Source organism: Microcaecilia unicolor, chromosome 3 (genome assembly GCF_901765095.1).
Source record: "Microcaecilia unicolor chromosome 3, aMicUni1.1, whole genome shotgun sequence".
Classification (NCBI taxonomy): Eukaryota; Metazoa; Chordata; class Amphibia; order Gymnophiona; family Siphonopidae; genus Microcaecilia; species Microcaecilia unicolor.
This window is the reverse complement of record NC_044033.1, coordinates 151,115,542-151,128,874: the sequence shown is the minus strand read 5'-3', so window position 1 is coordinate 151,128,874 and position 13,333 is coordinate 151,115,542. Positions and strand designations below refer to the sequence as shown.

At 39.9% G+C, this 13,333-nt stretch overlaps 1 protein-coding gene across 1 annotated transcript in view; it reads right to left on the bottom strand.

Moving 5' to 3' along the window:
* Positions 1 to 4,675: 4,675 nt before the first annotated feature.
* ADSS2 (adenylosuccinate synthase 2) overlaps positions 4,676 to 13,333 on the bottom strand; it is a 188,304-nt gene continuing 179,646 nt past the window's right edge. The window contains exons 12-13 of the mRNA XM_030196473.1: positions 10,987 to 11,136; positions 4,676 to 5,514 (exon numbers count right to left, since the gene is read on the bottom strand). Coding sequence (XP_030052333.1) covers positions 5,462 to 5,514; positions 10,987 to 11,136 — 203 coding nt within the window. The 3' untranslated portion in view covers positions 4,676 to 5,461. The remainder of the gene's footprint in view (positions 5,515 to 10,986; positions 11,137 to 13,333) is intronic.

Below are 13,333 nucleotides of genomic sequence, written 5' to 3'. Positions count from 1 at the left end.
TTCCTCCTGCGACTTGACGACCCTGAATAATTTTGTGTCATCGGCGAATTTAATTACCTCACTAGTTATTCCCATCTCTAGGTCATTTATAAATACATTAAAAAGCAACGGACCCAGCACAGACCCCTGCGGGACCCCACTAACTACCCTCCTCCACTGAGAATACTGGCCACGCAATCCTACTCTCTTTCCATCGCGCATTCACAGAAGTGGGAACCTGGCTACTCTGAGACTTGCACCCTGGCACCTCTATCAAAGAGAGGAAGCGTTCTTGGGTACCAGTGATGCCTATGCCCTGGAGCTCCCATAATCATGCATCAAAGAGGACTGATATTTTTGCTTCCTGGGCTTCCCCTGGTGCTCAGCCCCATTGTCCTTTGGTGCTGAGGATGATGTCGAACCCATATGCACCGTGTCAGGTCCATTGCTGACCTGTCCCAGGGCCTACCTTCGAATGCCCGATGTTGAGAGAGGTGGAAATCTCCTTGATGCTGGTGCAGTCCTAGTGGTTGTTGAAGTCTTAGCAGCCATTGAGGTTGATGCGTCCAGTGCGAAAGTCGATGGATTAGCCTTCGAGGAGCCAAAGTCTCTCCTGTTGGACCCTCTGTGTCCTCACTGCATTTTTAAACAGAGAGAACAAGAGATATGGTCATGGTTTGGTCTAAGGCTAAGATTTGTTTGCAATCTAAGGTGTGCAATACTCTTTTGTCAGGATGGGCATGTGGCTTTGGGAAAAATGCTGGTAGAAAGATGGGCCTGCACTCTTGGGGTCAATCAATCACCAAAATCACACGATTACATTGGGTAGACCGTTTGAATCCACTGGGGGTCTTCTTGCACACTGAGATAAGTATCATGGCCAAATTAAATTCCTCAATTTTGGACTATGAAAAGAGGCCTAAACGGGTCTAGCTAGCCACGAAAAAGAAAAAACCTGAAGGGTCAAAAACAGAGGGAAAAAATGAAAAAACAAAATTAAAAACAAAAATGAGGGAAATACTCACATGGGAAGGCCAAAAGCACAGAAAAATGCGCTGAGGGAGACCGTGAAATTTATCCTCCCTGCTCCGAATAAAATTGAAGACTGGGGGACTCGCACTCGCGCTCTGAGTGGGAAGACACCAGTGCATGATATTGCTAGAAACTTCAATCTCCTCACTAGTCAGTGCCTATACCAGACTCTCAGATGATGTCACCCAACTGTGAAGTTTTGGAAAAAGTTGGATAAACGTTTCCATGCTGGCTTCATCAGATGACATCACCCATGTCCGAGGAAGCCTATCCTGTCTTTGGAGAACATCTGTTACAAGTGAGTAACTACACATGGGGGATGTCACCTGATGAAGCCAGCATGGGAACCTTTCTCCAACACTTTTTCCAGAACTTCAGAGAAAATATCACTACCCATGCACACCTCTTCCTATCTGCTGGGACCCCCCCACCCCCCGAGTCCATTGCAAGCTTTTTATAATGCAACTTCTCAGGAAAAGGGGTGATATCTTCCTTAAGTGTCCTCGGAGAATACCTGCTAAATGTGAGTAAATGTGTTTCTCCAAAAACAAGCAGATTAGATGAATCCTCCCTAGCTACTGGTTGCCTTCAATAAGAAAAAAGGGGGAAATGTAATCAGAGGTGCTGAACTGGGCAAACACCAAAACTGTTTCTGGTAAAGGAAAACAGGAAAAATGTTCTTTTCATTTACATTTATTATCAATGTATACATTATTTTGCTAATTTTTTTCAAATCAGTATAATTTTTATTTTTTTTCTCTTGCTATTAATAAACATATATAGCCCCATTTTAGAGTCATAGAAGAAGGAATTAAGACATGCAGATTTCACCATTTTATTTTATTAAATTTTACATTTATATCTACAAACAAATGTATTAGAAAAATCAGAAATTATATTATAAGGCACTATAATACATTATATCAAAATAATATGATATAGAAATTAACATATTAATTTTGTCCAACATAAGTTGAATCAAGAAACTAAGAAATCATTTAAATGGAATACTATTATAGTAAAATTATTACAAACGGTAGAGAGAGAGACGGATGTTCACAGTCGGTTTAAACAGCATTTTTTTTTAACACAGGGAGGCACATCCGTAGGCGGAACAACCTTTTCTTTAGATTCAATAAATTCTAATTAAATTCTAATAATTTCTTGGGTGTAAAGAAAACATAATTCACCATTGCAAAGAGACATAGCATTTACAAGGAAATTTCAACAAAAAAGATCCACCTATTTTAAGGACTCTTGATTTATATATCAAGAATTCTTTTCGCCTTTTTTGTGTACTACGTGCCATATCAGGAAAAACTTGTATCTTTTGTCCCAAAAAAGAATCATTAATATGGCAAAAATATGTCCGAAGAATGTTATTCCTATCTGGTTCAAGAGCGAAGGTTACCAGTAATGTCGTTCTTTCCGTAATAAGTTCAAGAGAGCTCTCCAAGAATTCCGTCAAGTTTAAATTAGGATTAGGAACAGTTTGGGATTGATCTTTAGGCAATTTAGATATTCCAGTTATATACTGGGCCCTCGTTATAGGGGTATATCTTTCCGCATGTATCCCTAGTACATCACAGAAGTATTTCTTGAGCATATCCACAGAGGTAATCAAAGGAGATTTCGGGAAATTCAAAAATCTCAAATTGTTCCTATGTCCATTATTTTCAAGGTATTCCAATTTTCTATCTTGGATTTCTCTTTCTTTAATTAAAGCTGTAAAAAAAATTTTTAATTCTTCGATTTCTCCTGCCATCTTTGTAGTTTTTACATTCTGTTCCTGAACTTGATCAGACAGTTTCTGATTAGTCTTTTTTATTTCCATTATTTCACCTTTAACTGAGGTATTCATTAACAATAAAGTATTATTCACGCCTTGAATGGCGTCCCAAAGTATGTTCAAGTCACCACTGCAGGTCTCAATAATCCTCCGGTACTCACTGTTATGATCTCCCGAGTTGAAGGAGCAATGTCCTGCACTTGCTCCTGTTCAGATGTTTCCTTCCCTAGGGTTGAAGTGCCCATAGGTCCTCCTTCCACAGACGTCACAGGCCGTGAGGCCTCGAATTGTCGTGACCCCATAGGCATCAAATCGTCTCCGGGTCGCGGGGGAGCTGTGTAGGAAGGAGGACTTAACGTCACTCCTATGTTGTGCTCTAGGCCCAAAAAGGCTGAGTCTGCCGAAGTGGGCATCTGCTCTCCAAGGGTCCCTACTCCGAAGCTCTCCAGAGTCATCTGGCGAGTGGTGGGTGTCGGCGGCGGTACCACGGAGGAAGGGGCCGCCGTCTTTCCCTTTCTCTTCCCCATCATGCAATCGGGAAGACAAACCTCTCGCCGGAGCAGAGTCAAGTCTCGGGAGCAACAGAACCACACATCCGTTCAAGGTGCCATCTTGATTCCCCTCAGATTTCACCATTTTAGAAGAATCTGCTGATGTAGAGGCTGTTCTAAAACAGAGAAATGGATGTTTGCATAAACATCCATTTTAGAAAAATAAACATATATAATATTGATGGATTCATAGCTAGCCCATAGCCAGTTATGTTGTACAATGGCAACATAAGCCAGCACACAACTGGTTATCTTTGCAACCTTAGAAACATAACTGAGAATTATCCCAACACTATCACAATGGCCGGTTTCCCTTGCCAATTTGGCATTGTGTGTGTGTGTGTATGTGGGGGGGGGGGGGGGGGGGGGGCACAACCACCAGGGGATTAAGGGAGCAACACCTCTAATTCCTCCATAGCAGCTGTTTAGAAAATCCTAAATGTTCTTGGTAGAGGATGTAACTCCCAATGTCAATCTTTTAGGACAGATGTTTAGTTCCCTTCTAAAATAGGGTATAAACGTCTATGAAATTGCCATTTCTTTGTATTGCCCAAAACATGCTCAGACTTTGCATCCACCCCCCCAAATCTTATGCACTTCGGTTGGCTTTGTAAAATGAGGACATTTACTGAAGATAAATGTTTAAGTGCTGGTTTATATATGCATCAAATGCGAATAGAACTTGTAAAATGAGGGCCGTATTATTAGTTTGAATTTGTTTCACATAATTGTTCTACTAAAAAACTTTTAATACACACTAATCAACTTAACATGATAATTCATTGATGTGTGCTAGCAAATGCACATCCCTAATTGTCACTGGATTTCTCTCTTGCTGTGGAACGGACTCCTTAAGATCCTGATGAGGATGTTTTGAGTCATCTATGCATAGTAAGATTATGACTGCTAAATGGAAGCATGCAGTCACATTTGCACACACCACCTTTGAAGCTCCAGAAGAGGTATGGGGTACAGTGGCTACAAAGGGAAGGAAAGTGGGAGACTATGCTGGTCATGGGACCCAGAGAGGGACTGGGAGATGAAATACTAGACTCCAAGGGAGGGGAGAGGGGAGATGCTGGCCAAAGGACTTCATACAACTTATACACAAGTCATCACATTTTCTCAGTATTTAAGAGGAAAGTTAGGGATTGAGTGACTTTTATGTGGAGACAACCTATGTGAGTATCCATGGTATATCAAAATTCCCTTTCACACTTCCAAACAAAGTAACATTCAGAGCTGCACTAAATTTGATCATCAAGACATCATAACGCAGATTAGCAAAACAAACCCATTAAAAGATAAGAGAATCAAGTCAGCCTCCAATCTATCAGAATAATACTTTAATGACTGTAAATGGTCTTTATACAACATTGAGACTCAAGGGCACACCTTTTATTTGCTTTTTTCTTAAAATGCTTCAGTGTCTTCTATTAAATAATTTACAAAGAATAGTTTTCTATATGCTGTACACTTATAATTAAGGATCCAGTGCAGCGCTTTCCTGAACAGGATGTGTCACACCAATTTGAACAGCATTATAAAATCAAGCTTCTTTCTTCTTTTCTCTCACCCCCTCCCTTCCTTAATCATTAGTCAGAGAAGCAGCTGCTGTAAAGAATCCAGAGAATGAAGAGGTAAACTATCTGTGCAAAACTGCATTCATTATTTTTGAAAACCTAAAAACTCAAGAGAAATAACTCCATTAAGGGCAGGAAAGACAACAAAGAGAATTTAAAAAAAAAAAAAGGAGAACCACAGTGTTGAAGATTATTCCAAGTGAGAATGTCAGAGAATTGATTGGATATTTTCCCCATTAGGGTAACATAAAATGGCATTAGAATAGCAAGTGTCATTGTGAAAAAACATGAATGCCAACATGACCAAAGGCCTGAAATATTTTGCAAGGTATTTCATCTGTTCAAGTTTTTGTTTTTTTCAGAGCAAAATTGTTGCCACCCTTAGAGGCCAACAGTAGGTATCAGAAATCCCAGTTCTGGCATTTGCTTCTCATGCAGTGCCTCATGTATCCATCTTCTTTTCTTGGCAAGTTACTAATGATACAATTAAGAATAAGACACTTTTGAGGAGTGTGTATCTGTAATCCTTAGAACAGCTGAATCATGGACTCTCTGGATTTGCCTACGCCGATCCATTTAACTGGGGAAAGAAAAAGAAAAATTATTTTGAAGTGTTCATTGTTTGGATTAGTTATAGCATTGCTTTCTTGGAGAACAAACAAATGAATGTATAAAGGAACATATTAACACAGAGGAAGATGTGCTGCAGCAGTTCAGTGGAGGTTATCTTCATGTACAAAAAGCAGTTAATATGGGGATTATTTTATAACAGGATGCCTATGTTAAAAATGTCAAAAAGGCACCTATTTTAGGCCCCCAGATCCAGCCTCAATAGTGTGCAAATGCCAACACAGACATTTATATCTGCTCCAAAGGTGTAACGAGTGCTCTGGCCATTCCCAGAAGAAAGCAGTGTACCGCCTGCCTCTCTAAAGTCAGTTAAAAAAAAAAAAAGGAAGAAGAATAAGTAAACCTTAACAAGAGACAAGGCAGTCCTAAGCTTCAAACTGTCCTTTTTATTTTTTTTTAAACATGTCTCTGCAGTCCCACTTGTCTGGAATGGTCTAGCACAGGGGTGGGCAACCTCAGTCCTCAACCCAGTCGGGTCTTCAGGATTTTCTCCATGAATATGCAGGAGATCTATTTGCATGCACTGCTTCCATTATATGGAAATAGATCTCATGAACATTCAGTGGGGAAATCCTGGAAACCCAGCTGGGTTGCGGCCCCTCAAGGACCCAAGTTGTCCACCCTGGGTCAAAGAGGATGATAGGGAAGGAGGGTTTTTCTGAAAGGCCTGCCCATTTCTTTTTCTCCCATAAACAACTGGATACTTAAAACACTCGGGCCCCTCTACAGCCCCATGTTGATGTACACAGTTATTCATGGTATTTAATGTGTACTTTCATTGTGGCAAAGCCATAGAAACCAACCAACCCTCAAGCAAGAAAGAAAAACAAAAAAAGGATAAAAATGATAAAAACAAAGCAAGGCAAACACTGCGAGTACTAGACCACATCTATGTCAAGAGTCGAGCAGCTAAAGTGGACAAGTGGAAGACTCAAAGCACGCCAATAAACCTACTTGAACCTCATGTGCAGTGGTGTGCGGTGACATTCATAGAAGGGGATTCCGTAGATGTACTAAACATTTATGCAACAGATACGCCGTGTCTCAAAAAAGATATAGTGGAATTAGAAAAGGTTCAAAGAAGAGTGACCAAACTGATAAAGGGATGAAAACTCCACTCATATGAGGAAAGGCTAAAGAGGTTAGGGCTCTTCGGCTTGGAAAACAGACGGATAAGGGGAGATATAATTGAGGTCTACAAAATCCTGAGTGGTGTAGAATGAGTAGAAGTAAACTGATTTTTTACTTGTTCTAAAAGTACAAAGACTAGGGGACACTCAAGGAAGTTACATGGAAATACTTTTAAAACAAATAGGAGAAAGTATTTTTCACTCAATGAATAGTTAAGCTCTGGAACTCTTTGCCAGAGGACGTGGTAACAACGGTTAGTGTATCTAAGTTTAAAAAAAGGTTTGCATAAACTCCTGGAGGAAAAGTCCTTCGTCTGCTATTGAGACAAAAATAAATCTGAGGAATTGAAATTCCATTACACAAAAAATAGAATATTTTGAATTTTGGATATATGACAGCAGATACTACTACTACTATTTAGCATTTCTATAGCGCTACAAGGCGTACGCAGCGCTGCAATGCCCATTTTGCCTCCCTCCTGTAGTATTGAATATCCAGCTTGATGTGATACAATCTGTGCATCCTCACAACCAATAATACCCTGTACTGATTTCATGCCATCCCAAAACCTGTCACTGCTTTTGCATCTTCTTTCTTGCCTGCCACTACATGTCTCCATGGCCCCCTCTGCAAAACCTCTCCTGGCCTCATCCTCTCTCAGCCCCATCTCATGAATTCCTGCTCCAGATTCTTTTTTACTGAAATATTTACATTACATTATTATTTCAGAGCAATATTCAAGGAGAAATTATTCTTACCTGTTAATTTTCTTCCCTTTACTCCTACTAGCCTAGTCCAGAATCTGTGGTTTATGCATGTTAACCAGCAGATGGAAACAGAGATTAAAGACTGGTGGACTCTACTCTATAAGAGCACCATGCACCCTTAGATATTTAATTATTTCAAATGACAAACAGTGAATATAGGTGATTTGCTTTCCATTAAATTGGATAATAAACTTCAACCAATAACAACTTCAAAAACATGAGAAGATAGTTTATCCATGGAGTCAAAAGTTAAACTGTAACTTTAAGGAAAGATGTGACAGAAGTTGGGCTAGAACCCGTGGGACGTAGCAAAGCAATAAGAGTGAGATTCAGTTATACCTCTAGTAGAATGTGCCCTTAAACCTCGAAATACTGCTTGCCCATGAAGATTATAAAAAGAAAAATCACTTCATTTGAGCACAATGAGAAATAGTAGGCTTAGTCGTTTCTTCACTTTTCTTTTTCCCAACAAAGAGAATAGACAATCTATTGGATCTTCCAACCTGTTAGTCATTTCTACCATATCTGAGGACCTTAAAGCACATCCAGCAAATGTAGCATTTTCCTTACCATAATCATCTTCTATAAAAGGAAACAGAATAAAAACTTAATTAAATGGGGAAAAAAGGAGGAACTGTCTTGATGAAAATACTGGCTTCCACTAAATTGAAGACTGTGCTTTTTTAACATTTTTATAAATGATCTAGAGATGGGATAACTAGTGAGGAGCCTTAATTTCAGCTGACACAAAGTTATTCAAGTGTAAATAGGCAAGAGGACTGTGAAAATTACAAGAGAACCGTATGAGACTGGGAGACTTGGTATCCAAATGGCAGATGACGTTTAACGTGAGTGTGATGCATGTGAGAAAGAGGAACCCAAACTATAGCTACATGATACAAGGTTCCACATTAGGAGTCACAGCCCAGGAAAAGAAATGAGGTGTTGATGATGATATGTTGAAACCCTTTGTTCAGTGCAGCTCCTTCGTGTGACCTCATCTTGAATACTGTATGCACTTCTGGACATCGCATCTCAAAAAAGATACAGTGGAATTAGAAAAAGGTACAGAGAAGGGTGACGAAAATGATAAAGGGGATGGGATGACTTCCCTATAAGGAAAGACTAAAGTGGCTAGGGCTCTTCAGCTTGGAGAAGAGATGGCTGAGAGGAAATATGATAGAGGTTTATAAAATACTGAGTGAAGTGGAACAGGTAGAGGTAAATAACTTCTTTACTTTTTCCAAAAATACTAGGATTAAGGGGCACGCAATGAAGCTACTAAGTAGAACATTTAAAACAAACCAGAGTAAATATTTCTTCACAACGTGTAATTACACTCTGGAATTTGTTACCAGAGAATGTGGAAAAACCAGTTAGCTAAGCAGGGTTTAAAAAAGGTACGGATAATTTCCTAAAAGTCCATAAGCCATTATTAAGATGGACTTGGGAAAATCCCCTGCTAATTTCTAGGATAAGCAGCATAAAATCTGGTGTAATGTTCTCAAGATCTTGCCAGGTACTCGTGACCTGGACCGGCCACTGTTGGAAACAGGATACTGGGCTTGATGGACCTTTGGTCTGACCCATTATGGAAAAACTTATGTTCTTATATTCTCTGAAGAATAGGGCTAACAACTCTGAAATAAGTCTAGCTGAAGAGACAGCTAACAAAAATGCAGTTTTTTTGTGACATTATTGATTGTAACTCTTTTAGGGGGTTCAAAATAAGTGAAAATCAGCACTTTTATAACTAAATTCAAACTTCACTCTGGACAAATCCTGTGAAAGGGGAAATGAATGTGAGGAACCCCTTGAGCAAACGAATTAGATCCGAACAATCTGCTAAGGAAGACCCTTGCAATCAACCTCTAAAACAAGAGGTGTCGTGAGAGGACTTCCAGAGAGGGAGAGATCTTCACTAATAAGAATTTGCTGGGAAATTGTTTTTAAAGTTGAGGAAAGGTATACTCAGAATTAAATAGGTAACCTCGGGGACTTTACAGATATTATAGTTATCAGTATAAAGCACAGCTAATAGACACAGGCATATTGGCTGGATAAAAATAACATCACAGGATGCTAGGGAGGTAAAATTCCTTGATGAAATCAAGAAGTGCTTTATGGAGCAGCTGGTTCAGGAACTAACAAGATGGGGAACAATTCTAGACCTAGCCCTTAGTGGAGTGTATGATCTGATACAGGAGATAATGGTGCTGGGGCCACTTGGTAATAGTGATCACAACATGAGCAGATTTGATATCATCTCTGGAATAAGTACACACAAGAAATCCAATACGTTAGCATTTAATTTTCAAAGAGGAGATTATGATAAAATGAGAAGAATAAAAAAAAAATCAAAACAAAAAGACCTTAGAGGAGCAGCTGTAAAGGTCAAAAATTTAAATCAGGTGTGGATGCTATTCAAAAATACCAGCCTAGAAGCCCAAACCAGATATATTCCATGTATTAAAAAAGGAGGAAGGAAGGTCAAGCAACAGTCAGCATGGTTAAAAAGTGAGATGATGGAAGCTATTAGAGCTAAAAAAAAAAAAAAAATCCTCCAGAAAATGGAATAAGGATCCCACAGAAATTAATAGGAAACAGCATAAGGAATGACAAGTCAAATGCAAAGCGCTGATAAGGAAGGTAAAGAAAGACTTGGAAAGAAGACTGCGTTAGAGGCACACACACATTGTAAAACTTTTTTAGGTACATTAGAAGCAAGAAGCTGGTAAAAGAATCAGTTGGACCGCTAAGATGACCAAGGGATAAAAGGGACAGATCAGGGAAGACGAGGCCATAGCACAGAGATTAAATGAATTTTTTGCTTCCGTCTTCATCAAGATGTGGGAGAGATACCAGTGCCAGAAATGGTATTTAATGCTGATGAGTCAGAGAAACTAAAACAAATCTCTGTAAGCCTGGAAGATATATGTAATGGGGGCAATTTGACATATTGAAGAGTGACAAATCGCCTGGACCGGATGGTATACATCCCAGAGTACTGATAAAATTGAAAAATGAGCTTGAAGAGTTATTTCTTAGCTATATGTAATTTAACTTTAAAATCAAGCATGGTACCTGGAAGATTGGAAGGCGGTCAATGTAACACCAATTTTTAAATAGGGTTCCAGAGGTGATCTAGGAAATTATAGACTGGTGAGCCTGAGACTATTATAAAGAACAAAATTATAGAGCATATGCATAAGTATGGATTAATGAAACAAAGCCAACATGGATTGAGTCAAGGGAAATCTTGCCTCACCATCTACCACAATTCTTTGAAGGGGTGAATAAACATGTGGATAAAGGTGAGCCAGTCAATGCTGTGTATATGGATTTAAAGTACCTCATGAAAGACTCCTGAGGAAATTAGAAAGTCATGGGATAGGATATAATATCTAAATGCAGCACCACCAGCTTCAAAGGGATGACTTGTTTTACCAAACTAATTTCAAAGCAATCATTTTGGGAAATCCCAATTGTGGGAACAGCAAAAGAAGAAAGCCAATTTCATTTACCAGGAACACCAAGCTCCTCTTCTATAAACCGAACGTATCTCCGTGCGTTTTCAGGCAGCTCTTCAAATGTCCTTGCATTGGAGATATCTGTATTCCATCCTGGTAGGGTCTCATACTGCACCTCCACTTTATTTAAAACTTCCTGATTTGCTGAAAATTTAAAGTTCAAAGTTATGACTTGTGCACTTACATACAGGAGAGGTATCAACGTTGTCTCTCTGTTCCTTTACAGGGGCCAACTTTCAAAACAAGCCCTCATGGGCTCTACAGTTTTTCGAAAAGAAAGGCCACATGTACCTTCCCTTTGAAAACGGTTCATGGGTACAACTGGCCTACAAACTTTGTACTTACTTTTTGTGTGAACTAAATCTGACTGGAAAATAGCATACATACATTCCTGAATCCTGCCCAAAACACACTTCCAGAAATGCCTCCTCTTAATCTGGCTAACATGGCATGTGTTACAATACAATACAATCAGTGCTTATATACTGTCTGCAACCATTTAGTTCTAAGTGGTTTACAAAAAGGACTAAATTACATCATTAAAACAAAATGTGTGTATAACACATATATTGAGTCAGAGACTCTCTCAAACAACCAAGTTTTCAGCATCTTACAAATTTCAAATAATTTTTCAGAATGCAATACTATAGGTACAGCATTTCAGTATTCTGGTGACTTTCCCTTAAAAGATCTATTATTGTTGTCAATCTAAAATCAGAGACAGCACGTAACTATTTTATTAATGTGAATTAAACGAGTTGTACAGGAAGAAGTTCTAAATTTCAAATACGGAGATAAACTGATCCTAACCCACGCAAGAGTTTATGAGAAATTCAAAAAATTTTAAACTCTATTTTAGCTGTAATTGGCAACCAATGCAGATATACTGTCTGCAACCATTAAGTTCTAAGTGGTTTACAAAAAGGTCTACATCTAGATTACATCATTAAAACAAAATGTGTAATATATACAGTGGGGGAAATAAGTATTTGATCCCTTGCTGACAAAGACATGAGCAGCCCATAATTGAAGGGTAGGTTATTGGTAACAGTGAGAGATAGCACATCACAAATTAAATCCGGAAAATCACATTGTGGAAAGTATATGAATTTATTTGCATTCTGCAGAGGGAAATAAGTATTTGATCCCCCACCAACCAGTAAGAGATCTGGCCCCTACAGACCAGGTAGATGCTCCAAATCAACTCGTTACCTGCATGACAGACAGCTGTCGGCAATGGTCACCTGTATGAAAGACACCTGTCCACAGACTCAGTGAATCAGTCAGACTCTAACCTCTACAAAATGGCCAAGAGCAAGGAGCTGTCTAAGGATGTCAGGGACAAGATCATACACCTGCACAAGGCTGGAATGGGCTACAAAACCATCAGTAAGACGCTGGGCGAGAAGGAGACAACTGTTGGTGCCATAGTAAGAAAATGGAAGAAGTACAAAATGACTGTCAATCGACAAAGATCTGGGGCTCCACGCAAAATCTCACCTCGTGGGGTATCCTTGATTATGAGGAAGGTTAGAAATCAGCCTACAACTACAAGGGGGGAACTTGTCAATGATCTAAAGGCAGCTGGGACCACTGTCACCACGAAAACCATTGGTAACACATTACGACATAACGGATTGCAATCCTGCAGTGCCCGCAAGGTCCCCCTGCTCCGGAAGGCACATGTGACGGCCCGTCTGAAGTTTGCCAGTGAACACCTGGATGATGCCGAGAGTGATTGGGAGAAGGTGCTGTGGTCAGATGAGACAAAAATTGAGCTCTTTGGCATGAACTCAACTCGCCGTGTTTGGAGGAAGAGAAATGCTGCCTATGACCCAAAGAACACCGTCCCCACTGTCAAGCATGGAGGTGGAAATGTTATGTTTTGGGGGTGTTTCTCTGCTAAGGGCACAGGACTACTTCACCGCATCAATGGGAGAATGGATGGGGCCATGTACCGTACAATTCTGAGTGACAACCTCCTTCCCTCCGCCAGGGCCTTAAAAATGGGTCGTGGCTGGGTCTTCCAGCACGACAATGACCCAAAACATACAGCCAAGGCAACAAAGGAGTGGCTCAGGAAGAAGCACATTAGGGTCATGGAGTGGCCTAGCCAGTCACCAGACCTTAATCCCATTGAAAACTTATGGAGGGAGCTGAAGCTGCGAGTTGCCAAGCGACAGCCCAGAACTCTTAATGATTTAGAGATGATCTGCAAAGAGGAGTGGACCAAAATTCCTCCTGACATGTGTGCAAACCTCATCATCAACTACAGAAGACGTCTGACCGCTGTGCTTGCCAACAAGGGTTTTGCCACCAAGTATTAGGTCTTGTTTGCCAG